General features: G+C 49.8%; 1 protein-coding gene across 4 annotated transcripts in view; it reads left to right on the top strand.

Moving 5' to 3' along the window:
- The first annotated feature begins 1,509 nt into the window (after positions 1 to 1,509).
- Positions 1,510 to 12,793, top strand: part of HIVEP1 (HIVEP zinc finger 1) — a 148,034-nt gene continuing 136,750 nt past the window's right edge. The window contains exons 1-2 of one of the 4 annotated variants that reach the window (XM_019420112.2): positions 1,510 to 1,633; positions 8,616 to 8,758. In XM_019420112.2, coding sequence (XP_019275657.2) covers positions 8,719 to 8,758 — 40 coding nt within the window. In that variant the 5' untranslated portion in view covers positions 1,510 to 1,633; positions 8,616 to 8,718. Of the gene's footprint in view, positions 1,634 to 4,502; positions 4,896 to 5,242; positions 5,421 to 5,568; positions 5,701 to 8,615; positions 8,759 to 12,793 lie in introns of those variants that run through there. The other 3 variants (XM_053904906.1, XM_053904905.1, XM_019420113.2) reach the window with 3 other exon arrangements.

Here is a 12,793-nt window from a genome sequence, read left to right as displayed (position 1 = left end):
TATTCTTCGGGCTCCAAGCATGGATCTACCACCTACTAGCTCTGCGGCTGCAGGTAGCGTATTTGGCACTCCTAAGCCTCTCTTCCTTCACCTGTAGTATGGGTTTACAGTGGGGATTAAATAAGTTTACACAGGAAAGCCTGGCAAGTCGTAAACGCTCTCAAAAACTGTCAATTACCACCACCAGCATGCTGCTACCATTACTATAGTAATATATATGCAGCTAACAAATCTACTCTAACTCATCTGGGTAGAGTTATTAATAGCTTTCCTGGTTTGGAGGCTACCTTTATGTGGCCACTCTGCATGTCTCACATTTGCTCTGATTTTCTGTTCTAGCCAGCAACACTCTCACACATAGTTAGTTCACTCGCTCTCCCCTCCAAGCTATTCCCCTTGCCCGGGATGTTGCTCTCATACCATTGCCAAATCATGAACTTTCTCGCCTTCAAAATCCTACTCAGAGCTCAGTCTCAGGATGGAACTTTCTCTGATAATCCTGCCCTCTACCCAATCCAGAAAGCTCTCAGCAGTCATGTAAATAAGTCTGTATAACTTTAATTGGCTTTGTTTATAAGCTTCTTCTTGTATCTGTTTTTCCCCTCTAGGTATTTTTTTTTTTAATGTGTTTATCTTGTCTCCATTAATTTGTAAACTCCCAGAGGGCAAAGCTTGAACACACCTTGGTGTTGGTATTAAGTGGATGAACAGTTAGGACTGAATGGCAGACAGTGCAAACCTTGTTGATTACTAATCTGTTAAAAAAAAAAAACAAACAAACCACCCTTCATTAATGCTTTCTTAGTAGTGATGGCCCTGAGACTGCTCATCTAATGTGAAAATATATCTGGTTTCTGCTGGTGTCCAGTGAAGATAAAATCAACAGTTCCAAGTTTTCCATAATGTGAGGGGGACGGACGGTGAGGGCATATTCTGATCTGTCAGACTAGATACGAAAGGCATGTTATTATGGAGATTATTTTCTTCAGAGGTATATACTTGTCTCTGCAAGGCTGGGGGTCCATCTCAGAAGAGAAATAATATTTACTTTCAAAACAGGTCTACAAAGCAAACAAAGCCTCAGAAAACATACAATATTCAAAGTTGTGCTAAGAGAGGAGGGGAAAGGAATTTAATTTAGAAGGCCTTTGTGTGTGTGTGTGTGTGTGTGTGTGTGCGTGCGTGTGTCTAACAGAAAATACCACATGGTCCAGCTCTCCAGGATCACTAGGTAGGTGGATTGTTCATTTCGGTCCCGGTAACAAAGGACAGCCTGGGCAAAGGGTCCTTTCTCACTGCATGGGGGAAGAAGTGGGAATCCTTTACCGTGACCACCTGCTTCCTTCGCTTCAAACCGGCACAGAAAGTGCCAAATACCCGTATATCATTCTCGGCGCGGAGCCCACGGTATAAACCAACGTAGGCGGTGCACTAGATAACATCAAAGCCCCAGGCAGGGGCCAGAAAAGGGGGGGGGGGGCAAAGCAGCCGAGGGAATGAAGCGCCTCCCCCTAGCATTTCCTCTCACGCCCACTTCCAACCTAGGAGGCTTTTGCTTTCTGCTTTTGTTGTTTTTAAAATTAAAAGTTAAACCCAGGAAGCTTTGGATCAGACTTTTTGCGTTGCAGTTCGGGTAAGTTTTCTCTGGGTTCTTTTGTCTGGCGTCTGGCTTGGCAGTAGCCTTGGGCGTGGGGCAGAGTTGGCAGAGCGGGCGGGGAAGGTTTTGTCGCCGGGTCGCCCCGAGGAGGAGGGGATTCGGCCGGTGGACGGGAAAGCCCGGCGCGCGCGGAGGGCGGAGGGCGGAGGGCGGAGGGGAGGGACGGGCGGCGGCGTGACCCGGCGGCCGGCGGGGAGGAACCTCGGGGATCTCCGCGTGGCGGCGGCGCTGCCGGGCCGCGCGCAGGGCGGAGGGCCGGGGCCGCGGGGCCGCGCCAGGGGGGAGCTCGAGCCGGGCCCGGCCGGGAGGCCGCGTGGGAACCGGGGCTGGGGACGCGCGGGCGGCGGTGGCGGCGCGGGGCTCGGTGGACGCGGCGGGACGGCTGGGTCCCGCGACCCAGCCGCAGCGTGGACTTGTGTTCTCCCAAAACTGCTCAGCGACGAAAATGTGCGTAGAGCCCTGCCGTGACACTGCCCTCACTTGAACCCCACTCCCCGAGGGGGGCTGCAGAAGCGTTCACACGGCCGGCAGGGTTGCAGCCAGAGTGAAATGGGGCCGTAGGAACCCTCTCTCTGTCCCCCCCCCCCTCCCCCAGAGTATGGTCACCTCCCCCATTGTTCCAGAATTTTTGACAGTTCAAACTGCTGTTCACCCTTCACGTTTATTTTCTGGTTAACACCTCCCCCCCATATTCCGATACTATTTGAGAAATTGTATTTAATTTGCCACAAAACAAGCCGAAACTAGCTACTTTACCGTTCAGCTGGCTTTGCCTGCGTTCTGATAACTAGGAAGTTAGAACTGCAGGCAGACTTAGGAAGAGAAATTGCATTTAGAAAATTCGAAACTAGAAAATACGAAACTGTTCCGTATTGCATGTATTTCAAAGCAGAGTTTTAATATTGATTTGCCGCCCAAGAAAGTTAAATTGTGAGTAGTCTATTTAAGAAAAAAAGTTCTTTAACAGGCTGAAATGACAAAATTGTCTGTAACTCCAAATTGCAGATTTAATCTGTTAGAAAGCTCCTAACAATGCCAAATCCCATATAAACATTGTGTTCACAGTGTGTATTTGTTATTGATTCACCAACTATTGGGTTAAAATTATATTCATCCAGTTAGCATTTTGATTTAGCAAGTGACACTAGGCAGAATTAATAATTATCAAGTTACCTTAATCTTTATCTTGGGACAGATTAGGTATACTTGAACATTTAAATGAAGGCTTATTTTTTTATTCAAATGCCCAGTTGGACTTTACCTAATTTTTGTGACTGCAATCCATTGGATGTCATCTACTTTTATAAAAGAGAGATGATTACATCACTTGGAAATTTTAAAGATTGCATTATTTCACTGCAAGGTTGGGAGCATAGTATGCTAAAAATCATCATTTCAAATTTAGGCAGTTATTGGATGATCTTTGCTCTTATGACCAAATTTAGTTTTTAACAGATATATTTCCCCCTTTACGTGACAGGACTTTTGGTTACAAGCTTGCCTTTACCGAGTATTCCATTTTTAATCATTGCCATTCTGGTGCATTAAGCTTTTTTTTTTTTTTTTTAGCTCAAATGAGCTAGAGGTAGGATTTCCTCAGGGAATTTTCGGGGTCAACCCCAGCAGGAAAAGCCTAGATGTCTTTATGGAAGCCCCAGGGAACAAAACAACTCAAGTTTTCACAGATGGCCCACAGAGTGGGTGTACGGTCGTTTAGCATTTTTATTCCTTAAAAGGGGAAAGCAGTTTGGTTTAATCTGAGAAATTTTTATGCATCAAAATTTTTGTTTTGCCTTATTCCTCCCAAGTTCAACGCGGCTCCTTAAACCAGTTCACTTTTGCCTGCTTCTTTAGGTGTACGTGTGGAATTTCTGAGCCCCAGATTTCTAACCTTCTTTAGTAATCTAACCCCAAAGACCTTCTTCGACACCCTGGTCCAGCCCCTCCCGATTTATTTCCATAGATTACCACTCCTTGCTTCCTCTACTGCTTTCTAGCAGCAAGGGTCAAACTCTGGTTTATGGTAATCACTCCCTCTTCCCCCTCTCCTCCTCAGCGTCCTAGGAGCCTAGTCGGCTGCCCAGCCCCAAACCTCCTTTTCTGACCCCAAAGACCCGTCCCCTCCCTGACCCAAGCTGTCAGGCGGACCGGTAAGGGTTAACCTCGCTGGCAGCCCGGGCTCTGGGAACCACCAGCGGGCTTTGGAGCGGCCTCTGGAATAACCTTGGCTTCCCTCAATCTTTTAATAGAACATCCGCCACCAAGAAGTGGTTTCAGTTCAGGGTTAATAATATGTCCCCTTCCATCCTCCAAACCAACACCCCGCCCCCCTCCCTGTTTTTTTTTTTTTTTTTAAGTTGTTTTTCAAAGTTAATGAGTTTCAAGTTTCACAATGACTTTCCCCTTCCCTCCACGCGTTGCTGAGGAAACCCCCTTGGGGTCCCCCCCCCCCCCCCGCCCTCCCTTCTCCTTTCCCCTCCCCCATTCGGCCCGGGCGGGGGGCGGGACTGGGAGACCCCATGACGTCACTGGGCCGGCCCACATCCTGCTTTAGAAAGTAAAGAGACGGTAAAGAGAAACTACCGCCCCGCCCGTCCCCGCCCCTCTTCCCCGACCAACCGCCCCCAACTGCGCGACCCGGCCAGGCCTTCCCCGGGCCGCGTGACCGGCTGGGCCCGCCCCTCTGCCCCCGCCGGGCGCCAGTCCCCGAGCCAGCGCAACCCCGGGCTCCCGCCCCTCGCGTCCCTAACCCCGCCCCTCCCCCCCTCGGGCCGCGCCGCCGCCTCCTCCGGCACCCCCACCTCGTCCCCGCGGCGGCCGGGCTGGGCGGAGCCGCGGGCGGGCGACCGGGGGGAGGTGCGGCCCCGGGCCCGCCCCGCCGGGGAGACCCGGGGCTCCGGGCTCCACGCGAGCCCCGACCGGGGCACCCACCCCATTCCCAGCCTGCGCAGGGCCGCCGGCCGCGCCTGTCCACTCGGGCCTCTGCGCCGGTAGTGAACCCCCCTCGCCCCTCCCCCGCCGAGCCCCAGCCTCAGCCCTCGCTGGGGGACGCCCCCTCCCCCGCCCGCGCGGCTCAGCTCGCGGCCTCCCCGCCTCCCGCCCCCGGGGATCCCCTGCCGCCCCGCCCACCCGCGGGAAAGCCTCGGACCTTCGCCCTCCCTCCCCCGCGCCGCCCGGCCCGCGCACCTCCCGTCGCCCCTAAAGACGCTAAACGTGCCCTACTCTGCCCCGGGGAGAGGTAAAGCCCGCGCCCGCCCTCCGCGCCCCGGGCCCCACGGACCCGGGGGCCGCTCGCCCAGCCTCGCCGCCCGGCCCCCCGCTGTCCCCTTCCCGGCGGCGGCGGTCATGCCGCGGCCCGGGGCGCCGGCGAGCGCGGCCGCCTCCCCCGCCCGGCGCCTGCGGCCCCCGCCCGCGCGCCCCGCGCTCCCCCCCCCCGCCCCCCGGCCGGCTCCCCTGTTTAATATTTCAGCGCTGGGTGGTGTGAGTGCCAGTCGCCGGCCTCTAGTGTGGCTGCTGCTGGGGCGGCGGCGGCGGCGGCGGGGAGGGGAACGGAGCCTGGGGGCCGGGAGCAGCGGCGGGAGGAGGCTATGTTTGTGTTTGAGGTTGTCAAGTGAAGGAGGGATCCCGGGCGCCGCCGCCGCTGCCGCCACCGCCGCCGCCGCGCGGGGGTCGCGGAGATTCCGAGCTGCGGCCGCCGCCATCAGCAGCGCAGCTCCAGGGCCGGCTGCAGCGGCAGCGGCTCCGCCGGGCGTCCTGGCAGCAGGTTCGGCGCGGGCTCCGCGGCGGGGGCGCTGCAGCTGGGAGGGCGGCGGGAGGCGGGGGGGGGGGGGGGGGGAGGGCAGGACCACTTCCCCCTCCGCGGGCGGGGGGCGTGCGGGCGCGCGTGTGTGTGTGTGTCTGTGTGTGTGTGTGTGTGTGCGTGCGTGTGTGTGTGCAACCGCCGACCTTGCAGAGGGGATGGCTGCGTGCGGGAGACACTTGCCACTTCTGGGCGCCCTCGCAGCGCGCGAGCGGCCCGAGCTGCGGTCCTGGGAGGCGAGCAGGTACGGAGGGACTCAGCTTCCCCACCCCGCGTTCCAGCCTCAGACGCATTTTGCAAGAGGGTGGGGGGTGAGGGAGACCAGGCCTCGGCTTCCCAACCTCCCGGCTTTGTGGCTTTCTTTTCCTTTCGTTCTTTGCTCTAAGTGCCTGTTTACTCCCAGCCACCTGGGTAGTTTCTTTCCGGGTTGGGAGTACGCGCCTGCAGCAGTTGGGAAGTGGGCGGTGGGTTTGGGCGCGGGTCGGCTCTGGCTCGCCTTGGGGTCGGGCTGGGGACGGAGTTGCTGGAGAGGGGAGGGGGCGGTGGCGGAGCCGGCGGCGAGGAGGAGTCTCAGGGCTGCCGCGCTCGCCTCATCCCGTCCTCCTCCTCCTCCTCCTCCTCCTCCTCCTCCTCCTCCTCCTCCTCCTCCTCCTCCTCCTCCTCCTCATGCTCTCCGCATCCACTCCGGGCTCCTTCCTGAGCTGGCACTTCCATTCCCCCTCCTCCTGGCATGCGAAGCGCTTTGTTCAGTGCAGCGTTGCAGAGGGGTTTTCCCAGGCTCCGCCCTCCACATTCATTCATGTTTTTTCTCCTTGCAACTGTCTTTACGCTTTTTGATCCTGTCATGGTTTTGCTCCATGTAGTATTTATTTCTTTCCTGCAAAGGAACGGTTTATTACTCGTCCTAGTCGCTCCAGTGCCGCTGTCTTTCCCTATACTCACTTCCCCCCCACAAGGGTTTAAACATGGGATGGACAGCTAGGGACAGTGGGTAGGTAGGGAACCGGGTAGCCAAGAGCTGTTACTGATTGGGAATTTGCATATTTTATATTTAGGCTCCTGATTCGGGGTCACGTGATTGTATTACATTCGGAGTTCACGCTTTAAAAACTTCCAGATATCATGACCATTTAAAAGCTTTTAGTTAAGCATTCGCGCAATTTGTCTCTAACGTCTCGGAATTCTCTATTGAATCAAGCTTCGTGAATCGGATGGTGGATGTATTTAATGCAGAGAGTTGAGGAACCGTATCTTTTATAGATCATTTAGCCCTGTGATGGTATTTTGCCATCATATTTCGTATTCTTCCCCATGCAGTTAAAAAAAACAACATTGCAAATAATTTTGTGCAGTACCCACACAAGGCCTACCAGGCGTAAAATACTGAAGTTAATTGTAGCCTCCTTCCAATTCTTCACTGCTGTAATGAAATCATAAATTTCCAAAACCTTATACAGGAGTATTAGATCCAGTCTTTCCCATATAGGCTTTCTTAAGGAGTATTAATATTTGAGTGTTTTTGTGTGCCAGGCAGTGGGCAAAGCATCAACATTGTTTAGTTTAGACCTTGTAACCACCCTATGGGGTGGATACTATTTCTTAGTTTTAGTGTTGGGAAATCTGATCTTCAGAGAGGTTAAGTGCCTTGAACAAGGCCACACAGTAAGGGGTAAAAACCTGGCTTTGAACCCAATCTGGTTTGACAGCAAACCATATAGTCCTGACTTGTGTCCTACAGCCTGTTGAATAAAACCACAGACTAGGTATTACCTCCGCTGAGGGAATAAGCACTGAAGAGTAACCAAGTCACTTGGTACCATATTTTTTAGTCGCTGACCATGGGCAGGCTAGTCAACCTCTCCTCTCTCGTCGTCTTCTCTGTAGAGCAGATAAATGATAGCTATCTTACCAGTTATTATTAAGATTGGATTAGGTAATGTGTAGAAAGTACATAGGCACCCCGCAGGTGCTTAGTAAGTATTCTCAGTTTCTTCTGTAGTACTGGATATAACAAGTTTTAAACAAAGCATTCCTATCCCGTTCTTTGTGTCTGCTTAGTGATTAAACATAATTTCATGTTTTTCATCGCATTAGGCTTTGCTTATCAGCTTCCTTCCGGGAAATTAAAACTAAGCTGGAGGATCCTTGAGGGTCTTGTGGCAGAGGAGACACAGGTGGCCAGTTTGGGAAGAGGGATGATCAGGTTTGGGATTATTAACGTTTTGGCATATTGCGTTTCCGGTCACCGTCTTCAAAGGATAGAAGTCAGGACAGACTAGGTTGTGCTGCAGTAACAAATAACTCCCAAAGCTCAGCCACTTAAGACAACAGAAGGTCTCTTTCTTGTTTATGCTGTGTGATGATGACCTCAGCTCTGTGTTGCAATACTCACTGTCTGGAACGGTGCCTGTCCCACAGCAGAAGGAACAGAGAGTGCTAGAGGATTTTGCTTTGGTAATAAATGGTACAGCCTGGAAGCAGTGGGTGTCTCCTCCACTCACAGGTCATTAGCCAGAACTGGTCACACATTGTAGCTAAATGCAGGGAGGCAGAAGGTACAGTCCTACCACAAGCCTAGAAGAGAAAGCTGGAATAATTGGGGAGCAGCTCTGGTAGCAACCACGTATATTAACTGAATTAATTCAGTAAAACAAGATAAATGAGACATGGTCCTTGTTCCCAAAGTGCTTATGGACAAGCAGAAGTATATATATATATATATATATATATATATATGTATGTGTGTGTGTGTGTATATATATATACACACACACATATATACACATATAACATATATATGTGTGTATATGTATACATATTATATGTATAACCCTTGTATAGCCTAACGCTATACTTTAATTGTACCCTGTGATGTTACTGTAAAACATAGCTGAGTGAATCTTTTTCGCTCTTGTTTGGTAAAGGTACGGTGATTTTCTTTTTCTGTTTTCTTAAGGAGAAACCCAGATAGTAGCAAAATGAGATGTCCTATGGTTAATTAAAAGTTAGTAAGTGATCTTCTGCAGGTGTTTCTAGCTTGGTTATCATTTGTGGAGATTAGGTTAGTGCCGAACGAAGCCATACTTTTGAAATATCTTCTTCCTTTGAAGGTAGTAAAGTGTGATTTTTCTTTCTTTCTTTTTTTTTTTTCATTTTTAGCACACGGATTAATTGATGGATGTTGAGTTTATGGAGCTACCTTTTTGTGACCTGCACTTCCCACAGTTTCTGAGAAGAAAAAGGAGCCCCTGAATCAAAAAAGATGCCTCGCACCAAACAGATTCATCCTAGAAATCTAAGAGGTAAGATTCGGCATTAAGCAGAGGGATGGTTCACAATAAATCGTATGATAAAGTATTTCTTGGATATCAGAAACAGCAGCTCACTGGATGGCAACCCTGCCCCATGGTGAGTGCCAGGAATGTGCCATTTCTCTTGTTTACTGCCACTTTTCCCGTGTGATGCCCGTCTCTCAGGAAATGCTTCGTAAATATTTGTGGAATGTATCAATCCAATTTGACGAAATGACAGTGCCTTCCCAACCATCAGTGTGGGTATGAAAATGAGAGATTTACTTTCTCTTAACAGGGACCGTGTTTGCGTCGCGGAGTCTGAAATGAATAGTGGGATATTCTTTGCCAACCCGATTAATGGGAATTTTTGTGCCCCTCCCCCACACTGCTTTTGAGATTTGTCTTTGTGCTGGTCTATACATTAGATTGTCAAGAAGTGAAGAGGGTTGTGGTGGACGTTAACTCAGACCATCATTTGCAGAACTCAGAGGCAAAATGACCTATGTTTCCATGAGGAAGCAATCGTTCCAAATTACATACATTGTATGTATTTCGTACAAAGGTGAAAACATGCGCGTTTCCCCTTAGGTGTGAAGAGAGATTTTAATTTTAGGAAGGTGAGTTTATTTTAGCTTATGGTTTTCAAATAGTATATTGTTTAGTGTGTTACAGCAACTGGGAAGGACAATTATCTTTCACATTCAGTTTCAGCAGGTATGGGTCTAGCAGGGCTAAGCAAAGAACGGTTACAGCAAATAATTCCCAACTGAGTAAAGTAGCTTAGCGAAATATTTACCATTACAGGAAAAAAAAAAAAAAAGGCATCCTCAGGTACACGCAAGGTAAAAAATTAAGACCAAACCAATTAATTTGGAATGTTTCTTTGTGAAATCAATTTAGCCAGTCACTGTGAGGTGGTAATTGGAAATGTGGTCAGTCTTGTGGCCTACTTGAATCTGGAACAGTGCTGGTTTCCTGCCGAAAAGAGTACTGGGACTTTCTGCTGGCAGAGGTGGCTGCCTCAGACCAAGTTCAAATTGATGATTATAGCACCAGTGTTTAATGAGGTGAGGATTTAGATGGAGACCGTTAAGTCTTGTGCGTCGCAGTCTGAGCTTTCAGAGTTACGTAGAAAATGCTGAAAATTGACCGTGTATTTGCCCGTCCTCCTCGCTAGCATCTGAGCTCCCGAAAAGTAGGCACTTTGTCTCATTTACTACTGTAGGCAGAGTCTTCACGCTCCTGGGTGCCAGCTGAGGTGGGCGTTTAGAGTCTTGGGCCCAGCTTTTATAATTCATCTGTCTGAAGAGGGTGCCCTGTTCCAGCGTGCACAAAGGCAGCTTTGGGGGTTGTAGGCGCCCCAGGCCCGCACAGGTCCTGGCAACTAATAGGAGCCCAGATATTCGTCGACAGGAATGCCTGATTGGTCTTAAAGTATTATTCATGAGGTCATAAATAGTAAACATTTTTCGTATTTCATATACGCAGGCATTCCTTGGAGTTATTGTGGGTCCTGTTCCAGATGACTGCAGTAAGGCGAATATCGCGGTTAAAGCGAGTCAAATGAATTTTCTGGTTTCCCAGTTAGCGTAAAAGTTATGTTTATACTCTGCTGCGGTTGATGGATTTTGCAATAGCACTGTCTTAAAAAGCGTACGTCCTCCAAACATACTTCATTGCTAAAAATGCTTGTTCTCATCTGGGCTTTCAGCAAGTTGTGATCCTGGATCACAGATCGCCATAACAAGTATGATAATGATAACGAAAAAGCTTGAAATGTCGTGAGAATTACCAAAACACGACACAGAGACACAAAGTGAGCAAATGCTGCTGATCTTGTTAGGCACGGCGTCGCCACAAACCTTCAGTTTGTAAAAGACAGCATCTGCAGAGTGCAGTAAAGTAGAGCCCAATAAAATGAGGCGTGCTTGTCCTTTATAATGTTCTAGATCCCATGGCTATCCAGAGAAATGCAGATGTCAGGCCACAGACTGCTTTCCCTCCTGCCCCAAATGTACAGCCCGGCAGGTAGTTGTTGGATGCCTTCAAGTGCCACTGTTCTAGGAGGTAGGGACAAAATGATACTCAAATGTGGACCCTGAAAGAAGCGTGGAGTTGAGGAGGGGAGATGGGTGAACACATACCTGCGCCAGCGCGGTGAGGGGAGAGCAGAGGTACGAAGCTTCCGCAGAGGCCGGGTGTCCTACTCTGCCCTGATGTGGGGGCAGGGGGAGTTTGGCATGGGGCAGGGTAGGAAGAAAAGAGAAGCGAGGGTACCATCTGAAGTAGGTTCTCCTCAGGGGCCAAAGGAGTGGGAGAGGGTAGGAGATTGGAAGGGGAGAATTAGAAATCACATCCTGAGGGTCCACCACATCTGAGTCTTAGTTAAATAATTATTTTTTAAACGTTTATCTTTGAGAGGGAGAGCATGTGCGTGCGCTCAAGCTGGGGCGGGGCTGAGAGAGGAGGGCCAGAGGATCCAAGCGGGCTCTGTGCTGGCAGCAGATGGCCCGATGCGGGGCTCGAACTCACCACCTGACTGAGCCACCCAGCTCCCTCTCCAAGAGAACTTGAACTAAATTGGGGTCTGGCCCATCAGTGAGTCCAGAAAGTTGTTTGGCTAAGGCAGTAATGAGCTCTCTCAGGCACCGAAGAGCAGATCAAACTAGATTAGCCAAGGTGGTTGGACCTGCTGGGGGGGGGGGGGGGAGAGACAGGGGCAGGGGGTGGATTGACTGGGGGTGTGGACAGCGCAGCATGGAAGAGGTGTATCCCAGCCAGTGAGTTTAGTCAGCAGAGAAGGATGAGGGTGAGGCTGTTCTGGGTGGGGAAACCCAAGCAAACAAAGGCACAGAGGCAGGAAAGTGCTAAGATGTAACACTTTCAGAGTTTCTACTTTCCTTCCAAAAAACGTATTTGATGACTGTATCCCCAGGCACAGTTTGGGGGTTAGAGTAAGCAGGTATGTCCTGAATTGTAATTCCTCTGCTATTCCTGAATAAGTCCATTTTGCTGGTTTAAAAAAAAAAAAAAAAAAGTAAGCAAGCTGGTAAACATTAGGGATGAATTTTTTAGCATTTATGTTGTATCTCACTGTGACAGTTGAAATATCCTGTTTGTTTTGCTTTACCTGTCACCCGCTGCTTTGACTGACGGAAGACTTGTTGTGTCAGTTAGCTCTGAAATAGGGAGAGAGGAAATCAAGAGACCAGAAAGCGAGTCACAGCCCAGTTTGGACTGCTCACACTGCTTTAAGTGCATTTCTTCTTTTTAGGCCTCCTTGGAAAATAGTCTGCAAAGTAGTTGTCTCGTGTGTTGGTAATTAAGTCAACAATAAAAACATTTCTGCTCAAACTCGAATTATATATGTATTATGTTTTCGTGGCAGTTTTAATTCTTAAAATACAATTTTTCTTTGATTTATTCTCGGTTCATCTGGTATTGGTGTGGTCCAGTGGATATACAAAGCTGGAGGGTAAACATATTGCAGCTTTCTGGAATGTAAATTTTATTTGGGGGAAACTATACACACGTGTGTGTGCGTGTGTTCATGTACAAAAATATTACGCAAGTATAATTTATCATAGAGGATACAAAATTTATATGGATTAAAATTAGGCACGTCCACACTTCAGTCCTGTGAGAGGTGGAGTTTACACTTCTCCGATGTTAAGGTTCTTTAGTGGACAGGTATGAAAAGAACTGACATGTGAAGGGCAAGACATGAATTTGGGGCAAAACGGAAACAGTTAGAACTGGTGGAGAATCTGTACAGGTTGTAGGAGGGAGGGTTGTTGAATTCTCCGTCCTTGGCCCTATAAACCACATACAACCTTCGTCTCCGGTGCCTGTCTGCACGAAGCAGATGGGTAGAGTTTAACACGGACATGTCCTTTGCGAGCTTGAATAAGAATTTCTGGAGAGCATGAGGGAAACACTTGGGTGTTCAGAAGAAAGGCCGTGTGTTGTCCTAGGTTCCCTGGAGAAGGGCTCTTGGCCACTATATGGCGGACTCCCGGGCTGGAGCTCCCATGTGTGGTCTTG

The sequence above is a fragment of the Panthera pardus genome, unplaced genomic scaffold, assembly GCF_024362965.1.
Source record: "Panthera pardus isolate Hobbes unplaced genomic scaffold, ASM2436296v1 HiC_scaffold_17, whole genome shotgun sequence".
Taxonomy (NCBI): Eukaryota; Metazoa; Chordata; class Mammalia; order Carnivora; family Felidae; genus Panthera; species Panthera pardus.
The sequence above is the reverse complement of the archived record's forward strand: the minus strand, read 5'-3'. Positions and strand labels throughout refer to the sequence as shown.